The sequence below is a fragment of the Pleurodeles waltl genome, chromosome 7, assembly GCF_031143425.1.
Source record: "Pleurodeles waltl isolate 20211129_DDA chromosome 7, aPleWal1.hap1.20221129, whole genome shotgun sequence".
Classification (NCBI taxonomy): Eukaryota; Metazoa; Chordata; class Amphibia; order Caudata; family Salamandridae; genus Pleurodeles; species Pleurodeles waltl.
In genome coordinates, this window is record NC_090446.1 from 153,757,500 (window position 1) to 153,780,198 (window position 22,699).

Below are 22,699 nucleotides of genomic sequence, written 5' to 3' on the forward strand. Positions count from 1 at the left end.
TGTTGGAGTCACAAAGCCTGTGATGCTCAAAATTATGCCTCTGCGACCACAAAAAGGCAAGTTGCGATTAACAAATGACAAACTGTGAGTCAGAAATGACATTCGACTTGCAAAACACCCTTTGTGACTGACTGTGGTTTGGTCGGAGGAGGGGCGTGAACGGGACATCCCACCTCCTCCTACCCAATCGCAATGGACTGTGTAAATGGGTTCGTAACGGCAATGGTGATGGCAAATCATTGATCTGATACTGACTTCCGGGAGGGCGTGGTACCCCGTTTGCAAAATGGAAGCTGCGTTGCGTGACTGTTTCCGCTATGCCAATTTGGCGTAGGCTGAGCAGAGAGTAGTCCAGGGGACCACTGCGTGCCCCCCCAGCCCCGGCATCCTTCACTGTGTGACAACTTTTAAGGGCACTGTCTGTAAAAAAAACAAGCATTGGCAAAGCTGGTAGGTCACACCCATTGGGACTGTTAGCTTTGTCAATGCACATAGATGCATCACCAGGCGTGAGTGCTCCAACAACGCAGGCACCTTTTTTTTTTTACATTACAATAAAAAAGGAAATCTGACTGGCATAACAGCTTTTTTTTTTAAAGCAATTGAGAACAATTTCTGGATAGGCCCAGTAAAAACAATTAAAATTTAAGAAAAGGACAACATGGTTTGGGAGGGCAATGAAGGACTAGGCGGGGACGCAAAGGAGAGTGTGCGGAGCGGCAAGGGAACATCGGAGGCGCTTAATGTTGGACCAAAAGAGCCCAAAATTAAAAACCATGGAGAGGTAGAGAAAACAATGGATGACTTTGGGGAATGGGGGTGAGGGAGCAATGCAGAGGGCGTGGGAGGCAGGTGTTAGGGGGAAGGGAGGATGTTATAAGGAAGCAAGCTAGAAAACACATGTACAGTCAAGAAGCGCTGAAAAAAAAATTGTTTCCCAGATGTGAGCAGAGGAGGGATTCAAGTCACCCAATCAAAAGAATAGTAAAGACGCTATATTCCAGCAGAGGGCCAACACAAGATGGACAAGGAAAGTAGTTAAATAAAAAGCAGACAAATAAGAGTGAGAACAACAGCATGCAAAAACAATGAGTTGGCCCAAAGCAAAATGCAAATGCAGGGACGAAAGTCTGCTGTCCTTCACAGGCCTCATCACTTTATCCACAGACATTTGCAGAAGCCATAAAATACTCCTGCTTGCTAAATGTTAATAAATCTGTAGTTTTTGTGACTGCATGCAAGGGGGCATTTTGTGATGCAACTAATTAGTACACTGTATAAGTACACAGCTTAAAAGTCATGTTTAAAGTATGTTAGCACCTTCCACATAGTTCCTAGTAATCGTTTGTTTTTGGTTGGGATCGATCGTGGAGAAAATTGAAAGATTGGGCAATGCCTCACAACAATGATACATTTAGGCTCAGTTGCTTTCGCTTCCTGAGCTTTAATCGTCTTAATCACTGGAGTGCAGGTTACTGTGGGGTCCCACAACATCCTAGGGCCAGAGTCAGTTTAGAAAACATAAACCTGAAACAACTCCTATGGAAACATTCAACAACATACAATCAAGCTGGCCTCACAGGTATCTAAAAAAATAATTACAAAATAAAACACCACTATTTGTCTATGTGTTACTCTCTACTGACCTAGCATAATGTCAGCTTCCAAAAAATGAGATGGCAACTACAGAAAGCTCTTAGGTCTTGACTTTATACCGAAAAATCAGAATGAACCTAGGGCGGCAGATTCAAAGTGGTTGTGGCAACCACAAGCAATTTAGGCATACATGGGGTCATTTCACTTAGGAAACTCCTCTCTTACCAGAAACAAAATCAGATGGGCAAAACATATGAACCCTGGCTCTGTTTTTTGATGTACATTTTGTAAGGTGTGGACAAACTTTAGCTGCCCTCACTCCACAGCATATTTATCACATAGGATCTGAAATCTGTTCAGCCGACCAAAGGCAGATGGATATACTTGTTTTTGAACAACTACATCTCTTAGGGCCATATGTACGAACACATTTTCCCATTGACACAAAATGGGAAAAACCGTTTGCTACATCTGGCCCTTAGTATCTAAGTACATATCTGCTCACTAACCTAATGTATTAGCTACATAAAATACCATCATGGCTCCATCTCTTCACTGGGTCCGATTCACAAAGCATTTGTGAGTAAGTGAAGTGGAACCACAGGAGTACCATTTTACATACTTTTGCATGCCTTTATGAATCTGTCTCGAAACGACCAGCACTCTATGGTAAAAGTACAAAGAGGACACCACACTTTCTAATTGTACTAACTGTATATTAATGTATTCCCTGAATATTCCAATTTTAGATGTCCTGGGGCCAATTCACAAAGGAATTTAAGAGAAATGTAAATAGTGCTGCAGAAGAATTACTTTAGTACTCATAAATGCCTTTGTGAATCAGCTCCCCTGTAGTTAAGGGGAGACTGCAGTCTCCAATGGAAAAGCCAAACTTTATTTTGGTATAAACTGGCCACTTTTTACATAGCGATCATAAAGATTGCACAGCTGTGGACATGCCACTAGTGGTTAATTATGTCAGTGGTCAACCATAAGCCAAACGTTTACGCTTTAAACTTGTTTAGATAATCCCGTTTGTGTTGACTTCATTTAACTTGGGCTTCTCCACAGAACGCCTTTCAGGACAGGTCTCAAAAGCAGTGGCGTCTACTCACTTCAAGTTTGATATGCACAAAGGATGTAGATTAAACTGATGCACCTTGAAGGTGCTCCAATTCGCTCTATGATCTTGGTACATTTCTGAAATATAAAATGTGTAAGTCAAGATAAAAAAGATTTTAAAAATGAGTGCATTAATTTCTTTAAAATAATAGTTTGCAATCATTCAAGATTTGTTATTCTCGACGTGCTGTCAAGCTTTTTCCAAAGCGGCGACTTTCTTCACCACTCCCCACCATTTCCCCTCCGTACAAATCGTTCCTATCTTGAATTCAGAAATTGATTTCACAAGGACGCGCAGAACTAAACAAACCCATCATGAATACATGTTGTAGGAAATCTGAGTCAAGAAACAGGTTTCAGGTAAGCTCAGAATAAACAAGAGGCATTCCCAAGCAACAACACACCGGAGGAAAGATGCACAGGGCAAGACATGATAAAGTGCTTCCCAACATGTCCATACTCTAAGGGTGTGTGCATGAAGCGAAGGGGACCTAGGGATTTGAGGGCTTCGGAGAACTGGCTTCGGGTGCTTGGGGGATGAATTCCAGGGTGCGGTCCCTTTAGGAAACATAGGTCAAAAAGCACCTCCAGGTCACACTAGACACTAGTATTATAACGAGGCTGGGAATGTTTACCTTGGTGCCTGGCAGCATTGTATATGGGTACCCTCTCTAGTTTGCTGACTGGCTGTCCCATTCCATCACCATTATTGCTTTCCCCTTTTTGGTTTCCTTTGCGTGTCCAGGTATCTGGTACTTTAGCCTCTCCCATATGCTCCAGAAGTTTGTCAGTTGTTTGGGTCGTGTTAATCTCCTACCACCCAGGTATTCACCGGCTGCGCTGGAGGTGTTCAGGTACTCCTTGGAGTTTGTCATAGCTCCACCTAAGTTCCATTGGTAAGTGAACTCCGACTGAATGTTTTACTGGATAGGACTATCCTATGATCCTGGATCAGGCCCCTTCTTCTCATGGTTTACTGATTCCGAGAAGAGATGCTAAGGAGGCCCAGACCGAGCGAAGAGTTAAGTAGAGGTTGGACCAGCCACTGGAGCTGTGTGTCTTCCTTACCTAAGCTTGGTTAGTTCCCTTTTTCCCTGAGGCTCTGCATTTGTGAGCTTACAGTAGCTCGCCACAGCTTCTATCAGAAGGATGGGGTTTACATTGAATGGATTTGCCATTCTGTCCATTCTGGTAGCACTCTAGGCATATGTTCAATGAATATTCAAGACGTGCAAGACATGGACACATATTACAATGTGAATTTTGTGAAATATATGGAGCACATCAGAGAGCAATCAAAATTTCAGTTTCACTTTCCATACTACAGCCAGAGATTAATTCATATTTGTAAACCATCCGTACAACACTTAAACATGCAATGTACTTAATAAAAGCAATGCAAAATCAATTGTGTCTCATCATGTGCAAGGTAAATTATATAGCATTATGTTTCCCCATCTTTTCATTATTTGGAACTCTGTAATGTTGAGATTGGCTATGCAACGAGGACTACTAATCGGCTCTCAACTTCGTATGTGTTGATAAAGCTGTTTGCCTTCGTCTGCATAGTGCATCCCATTATTGTTAACCCCACCTGCCTTCTTGTCATCAAACACAAACAAATGTGATGGGAGGATGCTTCGAATAATCTATCGCTAGCAATTGCTTAGGGTAGCATTCCAACCCAGCCTTCTTTTGCCCACCACGCCACCTCAGATTAGATCCTGACATATGCAAATCAGTCTTGACCTTGCTACAACAAGAACAGCCCAGCCAGAAGTGCCAAGCCAGTCTATGAACCGTAAAGCAACCCATGACCGGCTGCGCCCTGATTGGGATTCCTCAGTCAGCTGTAGCCTGGTTCCAGTGACACAGTGAGCGAGGGACCTACATCTCGGCATAAGTGTCCCATACAAAGCATCAAACTGAAGTATACAAAAAGCCAGAAGGTCAATCATTTTTTTACCCTTCTTAAGTCTTCCATCCATGACATATTCCGTTTTTGGTGGCTTCCTCACCTAGCTCATTTGCTGTACAATTTTCTGTCCTATTATCATACGTTTTGATCTCCTTGACTCAAAGCTTTCCTTGTTGTTTTATATTTTTGGGGGAATTCCCAACTTTTCACTTAAACTTGGTATGGAGATTCCCTTAAGTCTTTAAGGGTATTGCTGGGCAGTTAAACTGTTACACAGACACCCTTTGCATTATTTGGAGACCGCCTTGCTACTCTCTCCTATATATCAATTGTGCATTAGTGAACACTCGGAGAAAGCTACTTACCCCTGCGGTCTGCACTGACGGGAACTCCTTGCTTCATGAGTTTCCTGTGCAAGTATTCATGAATATCCAATCACTCGCATTATGAATTCTCTAATAAAATTAACCAACAATACTTTCGGAGACAGATGTGGATGAAATCAGATCAGCTTCACTTGAATGGGGCTAAAATAAAACTTGTTCGCAGAGCATCAGCCATTAAACTAAACAAAATTAGAGAGTTGCAGAAGCAGATACAAATAAAAGGAAGTCGTAGTGGCCTAAGATAAAAAAGCTAAGGGTAGCAGTGAATTAAATGTCTAGCATTGTGCCAAAGCAGTTTGGAGGGGGGAGTGATTGAGGGACATCCGATCTACAGGACCTGCAAAATAAAACCACTTGGGCAGTTACTAATTCAGTCATAGAAGCCATATCCTGCCAGTTCTTAGAGACTGGTCTGGCTGTCTCTAAAGGTGTGAATTTGGTACAAAATGTTGAGCATACCTCAGTATACGCTCTATTGTACATGTGAATGCATACTCATGGTCAGTGTGTAACTTGCTGGAGCCATCCTTGTTAAGGTAACCCGACGATCATGATTCATAGTGAGATCGACTTTATAACATGACATCTGAAGCATGAAGTCTATAAATAGCCCTTGCCCACTCACAGCATTCCACATGGGAGACAGCATAACATCTCAAAATCCTTCGCTCTGCCACTCAAAGTCTTCAACTGATTTGAGTTAAGGTCTTTAATTTTGGATGTTTGTGTTCTTTTAGTGATTAAAGCCTGTTGCTTGGATGCGGGAAAATAAGAGCTCAAATCTTGTTCAAAGGCAAGTTGTTTTAAGGGTTATGATCAAAACAATCAAACCCAGAACATACAATTGAAGACAATACCAAGAAGAGAAACGTAGGCTCTGTTAATCAACAAAGCTCACTAAAGTAAAATAAAAAAAAAGTAAAAAATCAAAAACACAAACAGAAAAAGGCCGAAAAGGAGAGAATTAACCATCCACCAAATGAGTGATGCAATAATTGCAAATATTTTGTATTTAATAAAAAGTGCACATCTTGATGCCTAGCACTGTGGCCTTCCTGACCTCTTCCAAAGGAGATCCTGATCTCAGGTCTCCTTTGGAAGAAGTGGTGCAAGATCTGAGGCGGTGCTTGCTAACCACTTGAGCTGGGACACAGGTCACAAAACTACAGCTCACTTCATAAAAGATCACAACTCGAGCCTCTTCCATAAACTACCGCAAATTGGGAAAGCCAGGCAGAGGGAAGGGGAAATATGGCAAAGGTAAGAAAAGTATTGCATGTCCTACCCAATACAAAACCGAGCCTTCCTCTTTGCAGTAGATTTGGTAATTGGTGCGCAGAGTGTCAAGGGACGTTCTGTGGGATAACTACATTGGGGTGACTGTGCAAGGAGTCTGTTGCCAATGGCTGTGTGAGGGGAGGCATGTCATGCAGACAAGTGAACTGCTTCATGGGCACATTGCAGTAGACTCCAATAGGGATATTCCGTGTAGTGCATTTGCAAGCCGGTTACGTGGAGGCTCTGTCATCAATGTTGGATGGAGGAATTCTTTTAGACTCTCAAAGTGTCTCAATGAAGACGCAAGGGGGATGAAGCTGGAGCTGATAAACTGTGTATTTAGTGACTTGGCACATAACAACTGGAGTGAAGAAGGTAGTAGCCCTGGTCCGTCTTTCTTTCAGGGGTCTATACTTTGAGGATAAGTACATCATTTGGCATCTGAGCCTCAGTAGCAATCATGATTGGACGATTCTTGCACGTTCATCTTCTTGGACCTTCCATTCCACAGATGGATGATGTGGGTCTGTCTGTCTTTTGTGACTTGAGCAGATATGCCAGGTCTGCACAATGACTGCCTGCTCATCCTTTGGCCCTGAACATACATGCCAAGGAAGGACCATTATTGCGCTTTATTCTACCCCGGCAGTGCTGGATGAGGCTTGCTTTTTATTCTTATGGATCCGATCTGAGACGCAAGGGCTGCCCATACTTGTGTATCAATCCTCTGATGCCTCTGCATCTTGTCAGGGTTGGAGGGCTTTCTTTTTGCCAATTCTCTGGGGGCCAAGCATTGATGCCAAGAGTGGGTGATATCTGTCAGCCCATCCTATGAGGCCTGATAAACAATACTAGGCCTGACCGTGCTTGTGTGTACATCTTCTAGGGCCTAACCTTTAAATCCAGGGCTGATTCTTGCTTACTGGTTCATCTTATGGGGGTTGACATGCAATTCCTGGACTGAATGTTTCGCCCGCCACCTTCTGGGGTCTGTTGCCAGGGTTTAACAATGTTTCCTTGTCCACGTTCTGTGGCATTAGCATTTATGACATAGGTGTCCGATGGCAGCCCCTCCATCCTTTAGGCCTGAGCATCGATTTGAATGTTGGCAGATGGTTACCTCTATATTTTCTAGGGCCTAAGCATCCATGCCAGGGCTGAGTGATGATGTTCCGTGATGCCAGGGCTCTGGTCCTTGCCTAAGCTTCAATGCCACTGATACACAATGCTTCCCGGCACACCCTATGGGCTTGAGCATTAATGCCAGGAATGTAACCTGCTTTGACTATCCATCCTCTGATCGGCACTAATGCCAGGCTGGGTCTTCGTTCATCCTCTGAGGCCTGTGCAGCAACTCCCGTCGGTCTATATGATGCTTGTCGTCCATCCTCTGAGGGCTGGAGTACGATGTCTGGGCTGGGCGGTATTTGCCTCTCCATCTTCTAAGGCCTCAGCATCGACGTCAGGTCGGTATGATGCTTGTCATCCACATAAAATGGTCTGAGCGACGGTGCCAGGACTGGGCGATGCTTGCAGGTCCATCCTCGCGCGCCTGACCATTGGCACAAGGGCTGAGCACTTTTCAACTCCATACAAAGGAAATGCTAAGGATTCCTAAGGTTCTACAATGAGTGTGGGTAGCATCACGTAGTCTATGGCCCCGTGAAAGAGCCCGTGGGTGTCAGGCGCTGCTGAACACACCGAGTGCCTCAGTACTTTTATTATCATGACCAAGACATAAAAACAGCGCACAGAAAGGCAGAAGTCTATTTAAAGCCCAAAGTTTCCTTTCTCGTGCAGAGACACAGCGCCCATAACAATTTTCCAATCGCCATAAAAGCTAAATTTAGAACATCCAAATGCCTTCAATATTTTCAGTAACCTCACTAAGAAGGTGCTAAATTCCACTATTTACCAAACAGGCACTGTTTTCTCGTATTTGGGATAGTGAGCCAATAAAAATATTCCTCATGCATGTGCGCCCACAGTCAGCTCCAAATTTAAACTGAATTGCTCACTATTTTACGAACACATGTTTCTCACCCACCCAGATATTTCCATGCACGTTCCTTAAGGGTGAATATCACTCCTAACGTCCACTAAAAAATGTTTACCAGATGTCATGGATTTTTGTTAGCTCTTAGGCAAAATTTCGCAACACAAACATCCGGAAAGAGGCCTACCCGTTGTGACACTTACAGATACACCCCCCAGGATGGCTTCCTCAGGGCACGTTGTGCAAGGCTGGATCTGCAGTACACAAGGCCAAGCCACCAAAGCATTTATGACTACGTGAAATAGTAATTGGAGAGTACTATGTCACACAATCCTAAATGCATTTGTGAATTGATGCCAATGATTTGAGAAGGTGCCACTTTGAAGGGCAGGCCCAACAGAGGAACCGCTTGCTCACGCATGCAGGGAGCTCGCTGAAGTACACAGCTAGCGCCGGAGAGGGTCAACTCTTGGGCCATGTTTTGGGGTGGAATGGGAGGAAGGGGTCTTTTAAAGTCCCAGATTCCACATTCTGGCAAAAAAGAAGTGTGGCTTGGGTTTTACCGACAGCATCTTTCTGTCTGCTGAGTCACCTCCGATACCAGCTTCTGGTTAACCCAGAATGTTTCAGTTGTCCATGGCTAGACTTTTATGTCACGCGCCTGGCCCCTACTGTAGGATGTATCCCTTCATTAGCTTATTTCTTGAGGAAATCTAAATGTATTCAAAATCATACTTCTATACCATGCACGTAAGGCCAATTCAGATCAACGTGTGTTCTATTTCATGTCTATTGTGCATGGACTGTTCATTGCATGTTCCTTACCCTGGTATGCCTTTACATAGATCTTTGTGATTTGCTATGTCTCAGGCTCCTAGACACTTTTACCTTCTGTTTCCCAAGCAACTAAACTTTGAACTCAGGATATTTACTGCCTGAGAATATGTAGTGTCAAATTGACTGCCAAACAAAAAAGACTAACAACAGAATTTGAACTGGAAGTAGAACATCTGTGCAATTTTATCTTGGCCTCAATCCTTTACGTTTGTGTCTTATTTTCTCCTATGTGCACTGTGAGTACAGTTTAATGACTTCCGTTTACCTCTTACGTTTTCCTTCCAGCACCAATTCCTTCCTGGAATTCGGCACTTTTTACCAAGTAGCACAGACTTTGTAGGCTTTTTTCACCAGGCCAGCCACAAGAGTCTAGTGTGAGATGTCTGTGGTAGAGTCCATAGATTTTGAGGCCTTCATCATCTGGCTAAGGTGTGTCTGTTCTCTTCACCTCACTCTTCTTCCCACTGTTATTTGCGTTTAGGAAAAAAGATCTTTCCTGAAAGACCTCTGTCCCACTTTTCTCTTATGTGTCAGCCTCTGATTGGCTCCAGTCTATCAAACACTAGATCCCTCTTTTGATACATGCTATAGAATAGTAAATTATATCAAAATAAATTATTGAAGTTGGCCTTAAACTTGGCAACCCTAGCAGAAGAACTGAACATTAACATTTTAACTCCCCTTTGGTTGCCAACTCCTACTGCATCTGTTGATGACTTATAAGGGGCAAAACGTAGGTCTTGCATGGCAGAACATAAAAGCAGTGATCAAGCTAGACCTCCTACATAGGGTGCAATGTTGAGCCCTTCTACTGCAAGCCCTTGTCTTTCAAGTCCACTGCTAAGAAATTTGGTGTTTTCCCTCCCGAAAGAAGTGATTGTCCTCAAATCACAGGTTTGAAAAGTGCCAATGCCTCTACAAATTCTAGAGAGGTTTATGCAAAAGCCTCCATAATTAGTGCCATCCACCCCCTTACTTGAGGCAGGCCACACACCAACTAGTCCCATCCTGCCTAGGTTGGACAACTTGGTGGGGAAACTGGTACTGGATAGAGGGAGAAGGGAATTTGCAGAGAAGAAGAAACACCTAAAATCCTTATCTACAGAACATGGGCCCGAGCGGCCCTCTCAAGGGATTTCACTCTATAGGAAATGCAGATGCCGAGGGTGTGTTGTCTATTTATTTATGGCTTTTATATAGTGCTAACGTTTACCCTGGAGAGTGCCAGAGCACTTTATATTTCATAAGCCAAATGTACTACAGACCTGGTCACACAACGTGGTCGCAAATTGCACAGCAAATGTTTGTGACCAGAAACTTATTTTGTGAATCGGCTTATATATTAATAGTTGGTTTGAAAATTAAGAATTGGAGTGGGTTGCAGAATGACCTGCCTAATTAATAATTATTAGGCGGTTCACAAATTGCGACTCACCGAATTAGCTACAATGGGAGGGAGGCTTGTAAGGGTCAGCAGACCACGACTCATACCTTTGCACTTAAACTTGTTTTCTTTAAAGAAGCCCAATTTTAATCTTTAAGGAAACAGGGCAACTTAAAAAAAAAGTTTTCAACTTTAAAAACTTCAGTGAGAGCAGATCATGGTCTCCTGGACCACTGGCTACTTTCTACGAAGTTGCCACCTTGATACTCAATTGGAAACAGGTGCAAAGGTGAATTCTTCCACTTGGTTAATAAGTTACCACCCAAAATTGGGAGTCAGTAACTTTTCAATGGTTTGCGACCGCAACAGAGGTTGCAAACCTGTGAAACATCAGGGTGCGAGTCCCAATTTGTCAGTGGCGTCCACAACATGCCCCCCTTCAAAATTGCGATTCATAATTAATTTTTACTAATTTGCAAAGACTTTAATGAAGTAAACCCAAAAATGCTTTTTTGCAGTCCCAAACCATCTGGTTTAGCTAATTAGGTGGGTTTGCAACTGTGAACAAGTTTGATACATCTGTCGCACGTGAATGTGGTCTCAGAATCCGTACAACAATACAACAAGATAGAAATATAGGAGGTCCTGCTGCATGGGATAGGAATTGGAGATGCCCAGCATTTATATACAATGACTCCAATAAAAAACTCAAAGTACTGTCAAAATCCAAAGGCAATGTTCCTGTAAACGTGACTTTGAATCAATGTGATGTTGTTTGCATTCCTTGTAAGCAACTAAATTCCAAAAGTAGCTAATGTCAAATTTCATCAATGTTCCAGAGAGTACAAAAACAGGAATGCGCCATGTATCGTAATTTGCAGCAAAGAAATATATAAAAATTGAATCTTAATATACACTGTTAACAACTCAGCTTTCCTAAAACACTGATGTCAAACACGATTAAAAGGGACCACTGAAACAGGACCTCTACCCTTATTTAATAGGATTGGAAAACCCAATAGAGAATTTTGTGGCAAAAATAATATATTTTTATTGCCTTTCCTGCAATTTGTCAACATTACAAATCGTGTAAGCATCGGGGGTATGGGTGAGGCACGAGTAGGGCTCTCCGGACATAAAGAATTGGTTCAAACCCATTGATATGTTTGGTGGGCTTAACAAATTCAGTCAAACCCTTTGTTGAATCTTGTGAACAAAACTGTCCAAGTCTTGGAGAATCCTATGGCCAAAAGACATCCTTTGTGCCTGATTTTGAGCAGGCAGGTGAGGGAGCATCGTTGAGAAAGCAGCAGATTCCACACCTCTCCACAGCATCAACGGTACATCTACCGTAACAAGTGCACCCTATTTGGTGGATCCCTGCGACAGGAAAAGACACCTGTGTCTCAGACCTCAGCTTCGCCAAGGTCCAGAGCTCGTGCAGACATGGTGGTAGAACAGATGTCCAATCTAAGGTGAATGGAGGGTCTGACGGATTTAACGCCAAGAAAATGAGCCAGGGAAATGGTGGCAGCTTTGCAGTTAAAGATAAGCATTCTGTGTTAACTTGTCGGGACAGCATGTTTGTCAAGCTAGTATGTGGCTAAATGGAATTTGACAGGGAAGCTCTTCTTAAGGGGAAATTCCCAGCACCCACATTTGCTGATGGAATGTCTGCCAGAATTCACACTGTATTTATGTTTTTTTCCTCAATGTACACATAACAGTATGCAATTTCAAGCTATTCATGTCTCTGTGGGATCATGGCCTAACCCCTGCATCTCATACTACATGAGGTTATAATGCCTCCACAGGGTCGCTGGACTAGGACTGTATGTAATTGTCGTCGGACAGCCCACATATCCTTGGGGCTAAATTAGGCCAGAAGCACACTCCATTAACCAAACTGATTCTGTGGGTTCCCACACAAGGTCAACAAAACCTCCTCCATAGAGAACCCTCCTCTACTGTGGCAGACAACCTTGAACGGGTGAATTTTCAGCTGCCGCTTGACTTCAGGTTCTAGGTTTTCCTAGATGGCGGATGGAAACTCCAACAAGTCAGCTCAGAACCAGTGTGTTTATGGACTAAGCACTAATGTCACTGTTGTACCGTATGAAAAGATACAATCACCAAGGTAACGTGTTTTGCAGTTTATTCGCATGAGAGATCTCTGTGATCTGGGCGTGGCTATCCCTCAGCCAGTCAGCTGCTAACTGACATCCCTGGAATGCTGCTCTGCTACTGGAACTTAGAACACAATGATGCTCTAAGTTCCATGTCATGTCACAAAATAAAGCTGGTAAGCTTACAACAGTTACCCATTGCATCTCATAGCACACACAAGGCAAAGCCGTGCGCTGTGTAGAAACATTAGGAAAAACCACATTTCGCCCTTTCGCTGGCAAAGTGAAAGACTGTGGTGCCTGGCATCCATGAGACACAGACTCAAAGTTCATTTTTTTGCTTGTGGTCAAGCGTGGGGGTCATGCTTCCCTTTGATATTCCTAACCACATCAGCAGAGGCAGCAGCGCTCAAACCCCTTCACCCCGGCAGGATTTTTTAAACTGCTGTGGCAAACGGATAAGAAACAAAAATATCTTAACTTTTTAAGAGCAGGGCGCCACAATTCAAGGTTTATCCACTGTCAGTGACTCAGTGGCCACCTGCTCTATGCTGGTACCCCAAAATAACAGTTATGTGATTTACATGACATAATTATGAGATGAATGAAAATAGGACCTAAATGTTCAAGTCCTAAATACTGCATTAATATGCAAACTAGAGGCATAGAACCACATTCCTGCTTCCGCCCTTCTTTTCTGCAACAATGGTTAAACATGCACATTGAAAAGGTCTTACGGAAATAAGGGATTACTACATGGGAAGGACTGCTTTGTGATTGACTTTCTCAAAGACCTACTGGCTTTCGTCATGTACTGGTCAGTCAGCAAGTCCCCCAATGTCCCTGTGGCAGATTATGTGAAGGAAGAGTTCTTGATAAAGAGATAAAGTTTAGGACAAACATACTAAACCAAAACATAAAAGATGGATGTTTCAGATAAGTCAATGTGTTTGTAATCAGCATATTCAGCCATTTTCTAAACATACTCAGCACAAAAAACACATATAGTGACATGGTTACAAATAAGATTGAGTTATGCGTGTGTATTCTAGAAATAAACAATTTTCCATTTTGAAACTGTTAGAAAAAATCGTCTATAAAGCCTCCATTCAATAACATCTCAAGAGCATTCCCTTGCTCTGAAATAGTCGATTTTGGTTCACCCTTAGAAGTTTACACCTTAAGCAATTGAAGACACAAAGCTCTACATACCTTAGATTTTCCATACAAACTATCATAATTTCCGTCTGCACACTGTGTGTAAGAGGCTTTGTTCAATGTGTGCACAAACCTTGTACAAACATTGGAGAGGCACTGCCCTTAACAGTTGTAGATGGTGCCCAATAAATTTATGTACGTCACAAGGGCATCGCAAGACCTTTTCATAACCAATGTTGATGGGGCAGTCAAGAAGTTAATGTTGCTGAATTCAGATAAGTATTTTTCTAAATTCATTACTGTTTTGTATAGCTTTGCACTGGTAATTATAGAGCTATTGTAAGCATCAATTCCTTATCCCTGAGATTATAAAAATCAGATATAACATAATATCACAATCAAACAAAAATATCTTGTCGGCTTTATCAAATACCACTAATTCAGTCAAGGTAAGTGCATGTTGAGATAAAATAGTAAATAACCACGGACCTTGATGATATGAGGGTATGCGATAGAGTGGATGCAATTTTTGGAGGACAATATTTCGACCGCTACTTAGTGACATACAAGCACCTTTATCACCTTCCGCCACTTATCCGACTGTACACAGATCCAACAGTGTGGTGCAGATTTTTCTCCAGGATCAGTGTACACAACTGCTTTAACGAGCTCTTCCAATGGAGAGAGGATGCTTAGCTCTCTCTTATACATTTAGTAATAAGTTATATTTCTAGGCAGTTTCTCCTATGTGCTATTTCCTGCTCCTAAGTGGGATGTATTTTATTTTGACTGTATTACTGAATACTGACCATGAGAATAATGTGGTCTAAAACTATTGCGGACAGAATGTTGAGGGGCATAATATGGAAAGGGAAAAGCACATATGGAAGTATAGATTTACTATCCAAACTCCATGTCTATGTACTTTGAAGATATCTGTACGGCGTAGGTACCTATATGAGAGGTTAGGTGTCTAAAATCTAGACACCTGTCAATATTTTTTTTTATACTTTGTCCTCGATAGTGTGTTTCATCCACATCCTTTTGTTTTATACATCATTTATTAAATTGCAATTATGTCACTTTTTGATCTCCTCAGACCAGGACTGGCATTAGTGTTGGCGGTGCCCTGTGCAACAATCTTTGCTGGCACACCTAGACCCCCAAGACGACCTTCTTCACAGATTGCCTCAGTACTACACTCCAAATGGTGCCCCCCAATCTCTCCTTAGTCCCTCTTTCACATTTCCTTATTTCATAGTGCTACTCATCCCAGTGCTGCGTGTAAGAGTGCTTTACATCACAAACACATTATATAGACAATGATTCATACAACAGTGTAAATCAATGTGTAGGAAATGTTACTTACGGCACTTCAATTAAGCTTCCTACAAGGTGTAGGAGTCACATTTCATCCACACTAGCAGGCACTAGAGTGTCATCAATGCATGTTAAGAGTGCTTGACCAAGAGAAAAGAAGAGGTATATTTAAGATTTTTTCATGCAGCGCAGCACAGCACCCAACAGCTACCTAGATATGGTGCTGTTGCTCTCTCCTCTAGTGCAGGACTACCATAGGCTGCCTTGTGCCAATGCACACAGCCTTGCACCATTGTGCAAGACTATGTGCATGATGTCAGGCATCGGTTCTATACTAGAGGGGTACTATTGCAGCACAGAATTCTATGTTTTGACAATGTTTACCACTTTACCACTTTGCATATGTGATTTTTTTAATGCAAAACCCTTTCTACAAACGTACAATGACCAGGATTATTGTCAAGATCCACGGGAGGGTGTATGGGAATGTCCAGGTACTACGCATGGCACGCTTCCTTGATGCAAAGTAGTGCACAGTGTTACTTTGTGTTTCTTTAGAGCTACTTTCTAACGTAATTCAGGATTTGTGCTGGAAAGGAAACTCTAAAACAACAAATTGTATCAGGTTTCCTTCACTTTTGTGAAGCAACCAGGCGCAGTTTTAGTGAATTGACCCCATACCCTCAGGATTTGAAACGTAACAATGCTTAGCGGTGTCATCCACAGAAAATGTTATCAGTACCTAAAGGAACCCCTTTTAGCAACTTTATCATAAGGAAAGATTGCGGGAAAAACCATGGGGTTCTAAACCTATGCGTTGCAACTTGCATTTCTCGTACCCCAGTTGCCACTGTTCATTTTCTAGACTTTATCCTTCTTGCCACTAAACTTGAAACCAAGTTCACTAAATTAGCCCAACCCTCTCACTGTCAACTGGGTCACTTTAATCTGGCCCAGCCAAGCTTGGAAACAGCTGCGGAATATTTCCCTGCAAGTTTACCTTTTGTAAAGCTTTTCTACGCAAAATGGCAAATGTTTACAGAAAGAAGTTGAGCTACTGCAGAGTTTCTCCATGCACAGTGTTATTGTTCAGGAAAAGAAGGCAGTTTTCTGTAAGTGTGTCTAGTGAAAAACCACTTGTGTTAGTATTCTATAAGGACCTGTGCAACCTGATTTCCCACAGAATTCATGACATTTATGTGCAGGTGGTAAATATATTTCCACCCACACTATTCTGGTGGGTTTGTCCTGATAAGACACACTTCCATTTTGTGCGATAAAGGGCGAAACACTGACAACTTTGGACAGAACTGGACTGCATTAGGATGTTGCACTTGCGACACTCTTTTTGAAGCCAGAACCAGTCTTCAGTCACTTGGTGTCACTGTTGTACATTAGTCAAATGATCACGGTTTTTATCATGTACTGCACCTTCAGCACAACTTTTCTGATCAATGCTACCTGCTGAAAAGGAAGTCTACTTTACAAATTCAATACACCATGCAAAGTAATTCTTGTGCCTTTCTTTTGGTATTTGTGCGAAGAGTAACTACATATATTATTCCTGTTAATGAATTTAGGGCCAGATGTAGCAAGCAGTTTTGCCCATTCTGTGTCTATGGGAAAATGTGTTTGTACATATGGCCCTTAGTTCTATGCTGGTCATTAATTTATGACCGATCTTACCTGGTACAAGTGACCTTCGGTTTATCTCCCTGGAAATGCATTACCTTAATGAAACTATGTCAACTTCTAGTTTTTAGGGTCGAGCCGGGGAGTGCATGCATGTGCGCTTGAGTCTAACTGGCAGGACTCTGTTGTGTTCAGTAAAGTGATTGGAGCCCGTCTGTCGCTTACCAATTTTTGCTTTGCGTGGCACTCTTCTTTACAGCCTCGTTATTCGTCAAGGAACGCCTGGCATCATTTCCGTTCCTCTGTGTGGAGCAGGGATCAAGCACTAATTAATTTCAACCTAATTAGTGCCCGTCCGCTGCACCAGACTTGATCGACATACTATTTTGTTCATTTTAACTTTCAGTGCCACCAAAGAGAAGACTTGTAACTGGAAAAATTTACCCAGTAGAACAAACAAAATTGCAAAGTTTTATTATTTTAAATGAACTTTCTTTTATTTTGTTAAGTCGTTTTTTCTCAGTTTTCACACACATTTTCCTTTGTTTTTGCTTGTTGGTGCTGTTGTCAAAAGATGAGAATTAACTTGTTTGAAATATGCGAGACCTATTGCTTTGCAAATGCTTGTTCTTTTAAGCTGTTCCCAATGGAAGATAGAGCTTCTTCGTTTGTTATAAAAAAACATATCACTCATACCTCAGTCACAAAAGCATCTCCATTTTAAAAACCTATACACAGCATGACAGCATCTTTTATATCAGTCCGTCAGTAATTTTGTCCCATAACTTCATTACCCTAAAGCCCTGAGTATGATTACCTTAGCCAGTGAAGAGAAAGACAGCAACAGCATCTAAAGTGGATGTTTCATGCCATTAGATCAGACACGTTTTGGGAAGAAAAACTGGAAGAAACTGTTCTTTCTTGTGCTTTTGTATTGCAGATGCACCCATGAAAGCTGTACAGGGGGTGCTGACCTGTTAAAAAATGTTCCTCGCCTCCCCTGTGGCCAGATGTCCCAAATCTGGGGCAAACAACAAATCTTTATTTACATGTCTGTCTGGCATGGAGGCTTTCTATCTGGGATAAAATGGGTAAGCATCTGGGATACTCAAGCTTTCGGGATCCTGAAAATTGACATTGGTAAATTTCAATTCTCCTCTTCCAATCTTTAATACTTGACACATGGAATCCTCTTTACCTGTAGTTCCGTCAGCGTAACCTGCTTCATTACTGTTGGCACAAAAACATAAGATTTATATAGAATCCCTGACCTCATGACTAAGGTCGTCCTCTGTGTGACCTACATTTGCCAACAAATCTGTTCCTAAAAGGAAATGATCTACCAGATGTCGCAATGGTATCCTGCACTGTAATGTCTGCCGACCACTCTCCTCTGCACCAAGTCTTTTCTGATCTTACAGATCTAGTGCCCAAGGCTCGACAAGGAGGTACAGCTGGGGGCTCTGCTTTTGGTTCCTACCATGCAGCCCCTGCACGCATTCATAGGGGTACTGCCCGTGAGTTCACTTATGTCTAGAAATTTGCAATAACTCTATATCTACAATTATAGATATTTACCTTGACTTAATAACTAAAACGTTATTCATCATTCACTCATAGATGAGTTTATAGATTAAACGATAGTATTAGCAAATCAATTGGTCAGCAGATTATCAATAAACCGACAGGTATTCATGATAAATGTACAGATACTACGATACTGACCAAACATTTAAACATAGATCTGTTTATGGGGACCTTCATGACTAAACCTGACACATTCAGACTAAAAGACAAGTGACAAACTGCCAGATGACAAGAAGTGGACAAATAATTCAGTGTTATTGATGATAAATTCATTTAAGTAGACAGTAAGTATCAATTCATAGATACATAACTAGTGTTGACAAATGACCAGCTACCTAACGAGTAATGATTATGTTAATAGGCATTTATGATAAATACAACTATAGAGAGAAGAGTGACAAATTTACAATAGATTGATTCATAAATATATACATTGAAGCACACAAATATTGATAAGTCCAAGTAAAAAGCTTTTGACAATAAACTAGTTGATCAATACTCAGGTACACAGATGATAAATTCATACATAATCATCATTATAAAAATTGACAAGTATTCTTTCACATGTAGATTTTTCACACACACATTCAATGGGTGCTTCGATTCTTCTTGCTGCACTCATAAATCATTGATTTAGCAGGTGAAGGCTCCCAGGAGAATATAGTTTGTCCATGTCCTTCCCTGTTGCTACATATCAAACTCCACCTTTTCTCCTACACTATGATTACTCCCCCGTGCCCGCTAGTTCCTCCATGAATGCTCCTGTCCATTCCACCTGCAGTATCTGCGCCCGCTGCCGCACCTGTTCACACCTCATCCACAGCAGCACTCACCTCTGGCACTCTTTAAACCCAACCTCGGCCGCGGCAGTGGGCATTATAACCTTTTGTGGTCTGGCACAGAGATATAACCTCTCACCACCAGCGTGAGAGTGCAATGCTGACCCAGTCCCACCAGGGTGCTGTAGCCTATGTAGTAAGGGGTGGTGGTACAGGTCAATTTCCTACATGGTTAGTGACCAGCCCATTAATATCCCATTCTAAGTAACATTCAGTGGGGCCAAGTATGGAAGCCTCTGCCAAGAAACCAATGATTGGGTGTGTAGAGAGTACAGAGTGTTAGCTACTCTTCCACAGCGCACGCTGGGGGCAGTGTGGGGCCCTCTCTCATTGCTGCCAGCAGACCCAAGTCCCATGTCCTCAATCACACACTGGTCCTACCTTCATACAGCTTCCTGGGGACAGTTACTTGTGGCAAGTGCCTGAACGCCTGTCTCCATATTTCTGCCCTAGGGGATTAGACCCAGCCCCATAACAACTGCAGAGTAGAACCAGTAAGAGACAAAGGGCCATATGTACGAAAGCTTTTTCCCATAGACACAGAATGGGTAAAATCCTTTGGTACATCTGGCCCAAAGTGTCTAACCCGCGGAAGGAGACACTCCTATCTTAGCTTGGACTCACGCCTTTTATTTCAACTGACCAGACCATCCTGCTCCATAACCCTCCGAACAAGCAGTGGAGTCAGAGCCCTTTTTACCAGGTCCTAAATGTAGCACTGCTGTTTATCAGAACCAAAGCTCATCCCACGCAGCATATAACAGACTAGATGTTAGCTTGGACACCCTCTTGGGCAGCCCTAAACATGTTTACCACTTCATAACTCACTCTAAGGAGCACTGAATAAAATCGGTGCCTTCAAAAACCTATCAATGTCATCCTTCCCATCAGACAAGAGGGTTCACTCAGCAACAGCTTGTGTGTCTCATTTAACAATCACTCCTGTGGCAACCCCGATTCATCACTCACACCATCCAAAGCAGCGACTGCCTGTATCCTTCCTCAAACGAGATTTACACCTGTATGTCTGCTCGGAGGCCAGCAAATCAAACCACCATTCAACCTAGCCAGTCTGGTGTCAGTCAATCACAGCACTCACTGAAAACAGCACTGCAGGCAGTAATCCACTGCACTCATTCCATGCATCACTGACGCCAACCACCAACGGCGATCATCCAAAGCAGCACTGAAACCGATAACAATGGTGCTTCTCCAAAGTGGTAATGATGTCAAAATCCACAGCGGTCATCTGAAGCAGAATCGAAGACATACATTCACAGCAGGCATGCCAAAATTGCAAAGCACTGATCTTAAGTAGTACTGATGTCAATAACACACAGCAACAATCCACAGCAACACTGATGCCAATATTCACAGCATTCATCTAAAACAATAGTGATGCCAGCAATTCACACCGCTCATGTTGCTTTTTACTTCCTTGGGGTGGTTCTGTCCATTTAACACTGAGTGCTCACTGGGAAGGACTGTGACGAGGAAGACTTGGGAGTAATAAAGATCACTGGTAAGTAACCGGGGCAATAATCCCCAACCCTCATTCCAATTAACCCTGTGTTGTAAAGTGGCAGTCCTGATGGGAAAGGGTAACATTAGGTAAAATGTCATGACATCACATGCGCCTGTGACTTGGCTGTCCATGAGATATAATGCAGGTGATCTATGCTGCCTGGCTAGGCAGACCTCTCCTGTTTGTGCCCCAGACACCATTAAACATATCTTACAAAATACAGATGATCAGGAAACTTTATTATAAGACTCTGGCAACGCACAGGAGCCTTAAGCAGCAGCAACAGCCTGTGGGCTCCCTTTTTTAGCAGCACCCCACCACAAGTCTGTGCCAGTAGCTACCACAGCTTATTCAGAATCAACACTGACAAACACACGGGGGGGGGGGGTGAGGGGGTGTTTGCCTTTCTTCCAGCAACATGTCAAAAGCAATAGTGCAGCTAGGCATGAGTGCCAGGTCACCCTAAGCAACCCACTCAGATGACAGCAAGGCAAAGCCCACAGTTCAACCACAGCATCCCTGCCGTTAGTACAGGGAGATGTGTCTGCTCTTATTCCCCCGATTACCAGCAGCCCAAAGACTGTCGGCTCCGTAACTCCTAGAAACGAGGGCAACGACGACTCATCCAAATGATAGACCAGGCAGCAGGTTCGCCCAAGATCACACTCTGCGACTGCTTGTACTGAAACTATTTCCAGTGCCCGAAGGTCTCCTTAGCTCATCCACAACTGGACTGCTGCCCGTACATTCCTCATGGAGCTGCGCTCGATTGTCAGTAAACAGCCCTCTCCCCCCCCACCAGACCCCCAGACAGCACCGCTGCTCTCAGACCGGGCACTCACCCAGCAGCAGGAGCCTGTGCGTCTGCTTGTACTCCCTCTTCTCCGCCTTCAAGCTCTTGTCAATGCTCCGGCTTCGCTTCCGATTGGCTTTAATGCAGGCTTTGATGAGCTGGGGGTCAGTGTATTCCGGGGAACCCGGTCCCAGAGTGTTTCCATCCTCGGGCACCGCCGGGGGCCTCATGGGGTAGGTGATGGAGGGCGGGTGGGGTCCGATCAGCCTGGTCCGCAGGCTGTGACACATCCCCATGCTGGTCCTGGAGGCAGAGTAACTTCAGCAGCAGACTGACATGTCCTGAGTGGGGGTCAGGCGGGTATGGGGGTGCTGGCAGCAGTGCCGGGGGGTGGGAGCGACGACAGGCTCCTCTGTCACACTGATCTGTGTCAAGAGCTCCTCTCCGGCTCACTTTGCCTCCCCCACTCTTCAGTGAAATTTGTTTTAGAAGCAACAGGGGAAAGATACACTTCAGCTGTCACATGACCAGGGCAGGACAACCAGGATTTACCGTAATGTGTAGAATTACAGGGCCCGCCTGAAGGGACAGCCTGGCGCGTGCAGGACGAGGACAGGGGCGCGTGCTGGGGGACACTGCCTCCCAGGGTTCGGGTTGGGGTTCTAGGGTGCTACGGGGCAGAACTGCTGCCTGGGCCCTGGCACTGCCCGCATAGTTGCCAGAGACATGGGTGCTAACGAAGGGAGTTGCCGCAGGGGTTCTGCCGGCGCCACCTTTCCAAAGCTATTTCAAGGACTTCTAGAGTAAAGGTAAACATTTTAGGGAACAAGCCTAAAAGCGCCTTTGAGCGGTGTGGGGCTGTATGCAATATTAATCGCATAAATCAACATGTTATGTAAAAAAAGGTTACACGTTGAATGAACACATCCTAAAATAATGGGGGGACAGCTGGAAATGGATCTATATGCTGCTAGAAGCAGAAGAGTGAGGCGCTATGAGCTAGCATGGCATTTTACTGATGTAACCGTGCTTTTATCCTCTTTTATGCCCAGGCCAGTAAAAATAGCAAATTTGGCCCAGGGCAGATATTTTTCCTCTCTTCAATAATACTTGAAATGGCAAATAGTTTACATTAGAAACTCACTTAGAAAAATTGTTCTAGAGCTGTATGAATGAACACCGTTTAGGTAAATGGAGATAGA

General features: G+C 43.3%; 1 protein-coding gene across 2 annotated transcripts in view; it reads right to left on the reverse strand.

The window, feature by feature from the left end:
- GNAS (GNAS complex locus) overlaps positions 1–21,900 on the reverse strand; it is a 788,088-nt gene extending 766,188 nt beyond the window's left edge. The window contains exon 1 of one of the 2 annotated variants that reach the window (XM_069243430.1): positions 21,547–21,900. In XM_069243430.1, the coding sequence (XP_069099531.1) occupies positions 21,547–21,793 (247 nt within the window). In that variant the 5' untranslated portion in view covers positions 21,794–21,900. The remainder of the gene's footprint in view (positions 1–21,546) is intronic. The other variant, XM_069243431.1, reaches the window with a different exon arrangement.
- Between the last annotated feature and the right edge of the window lie 799 nt (positions 21,901–22,699).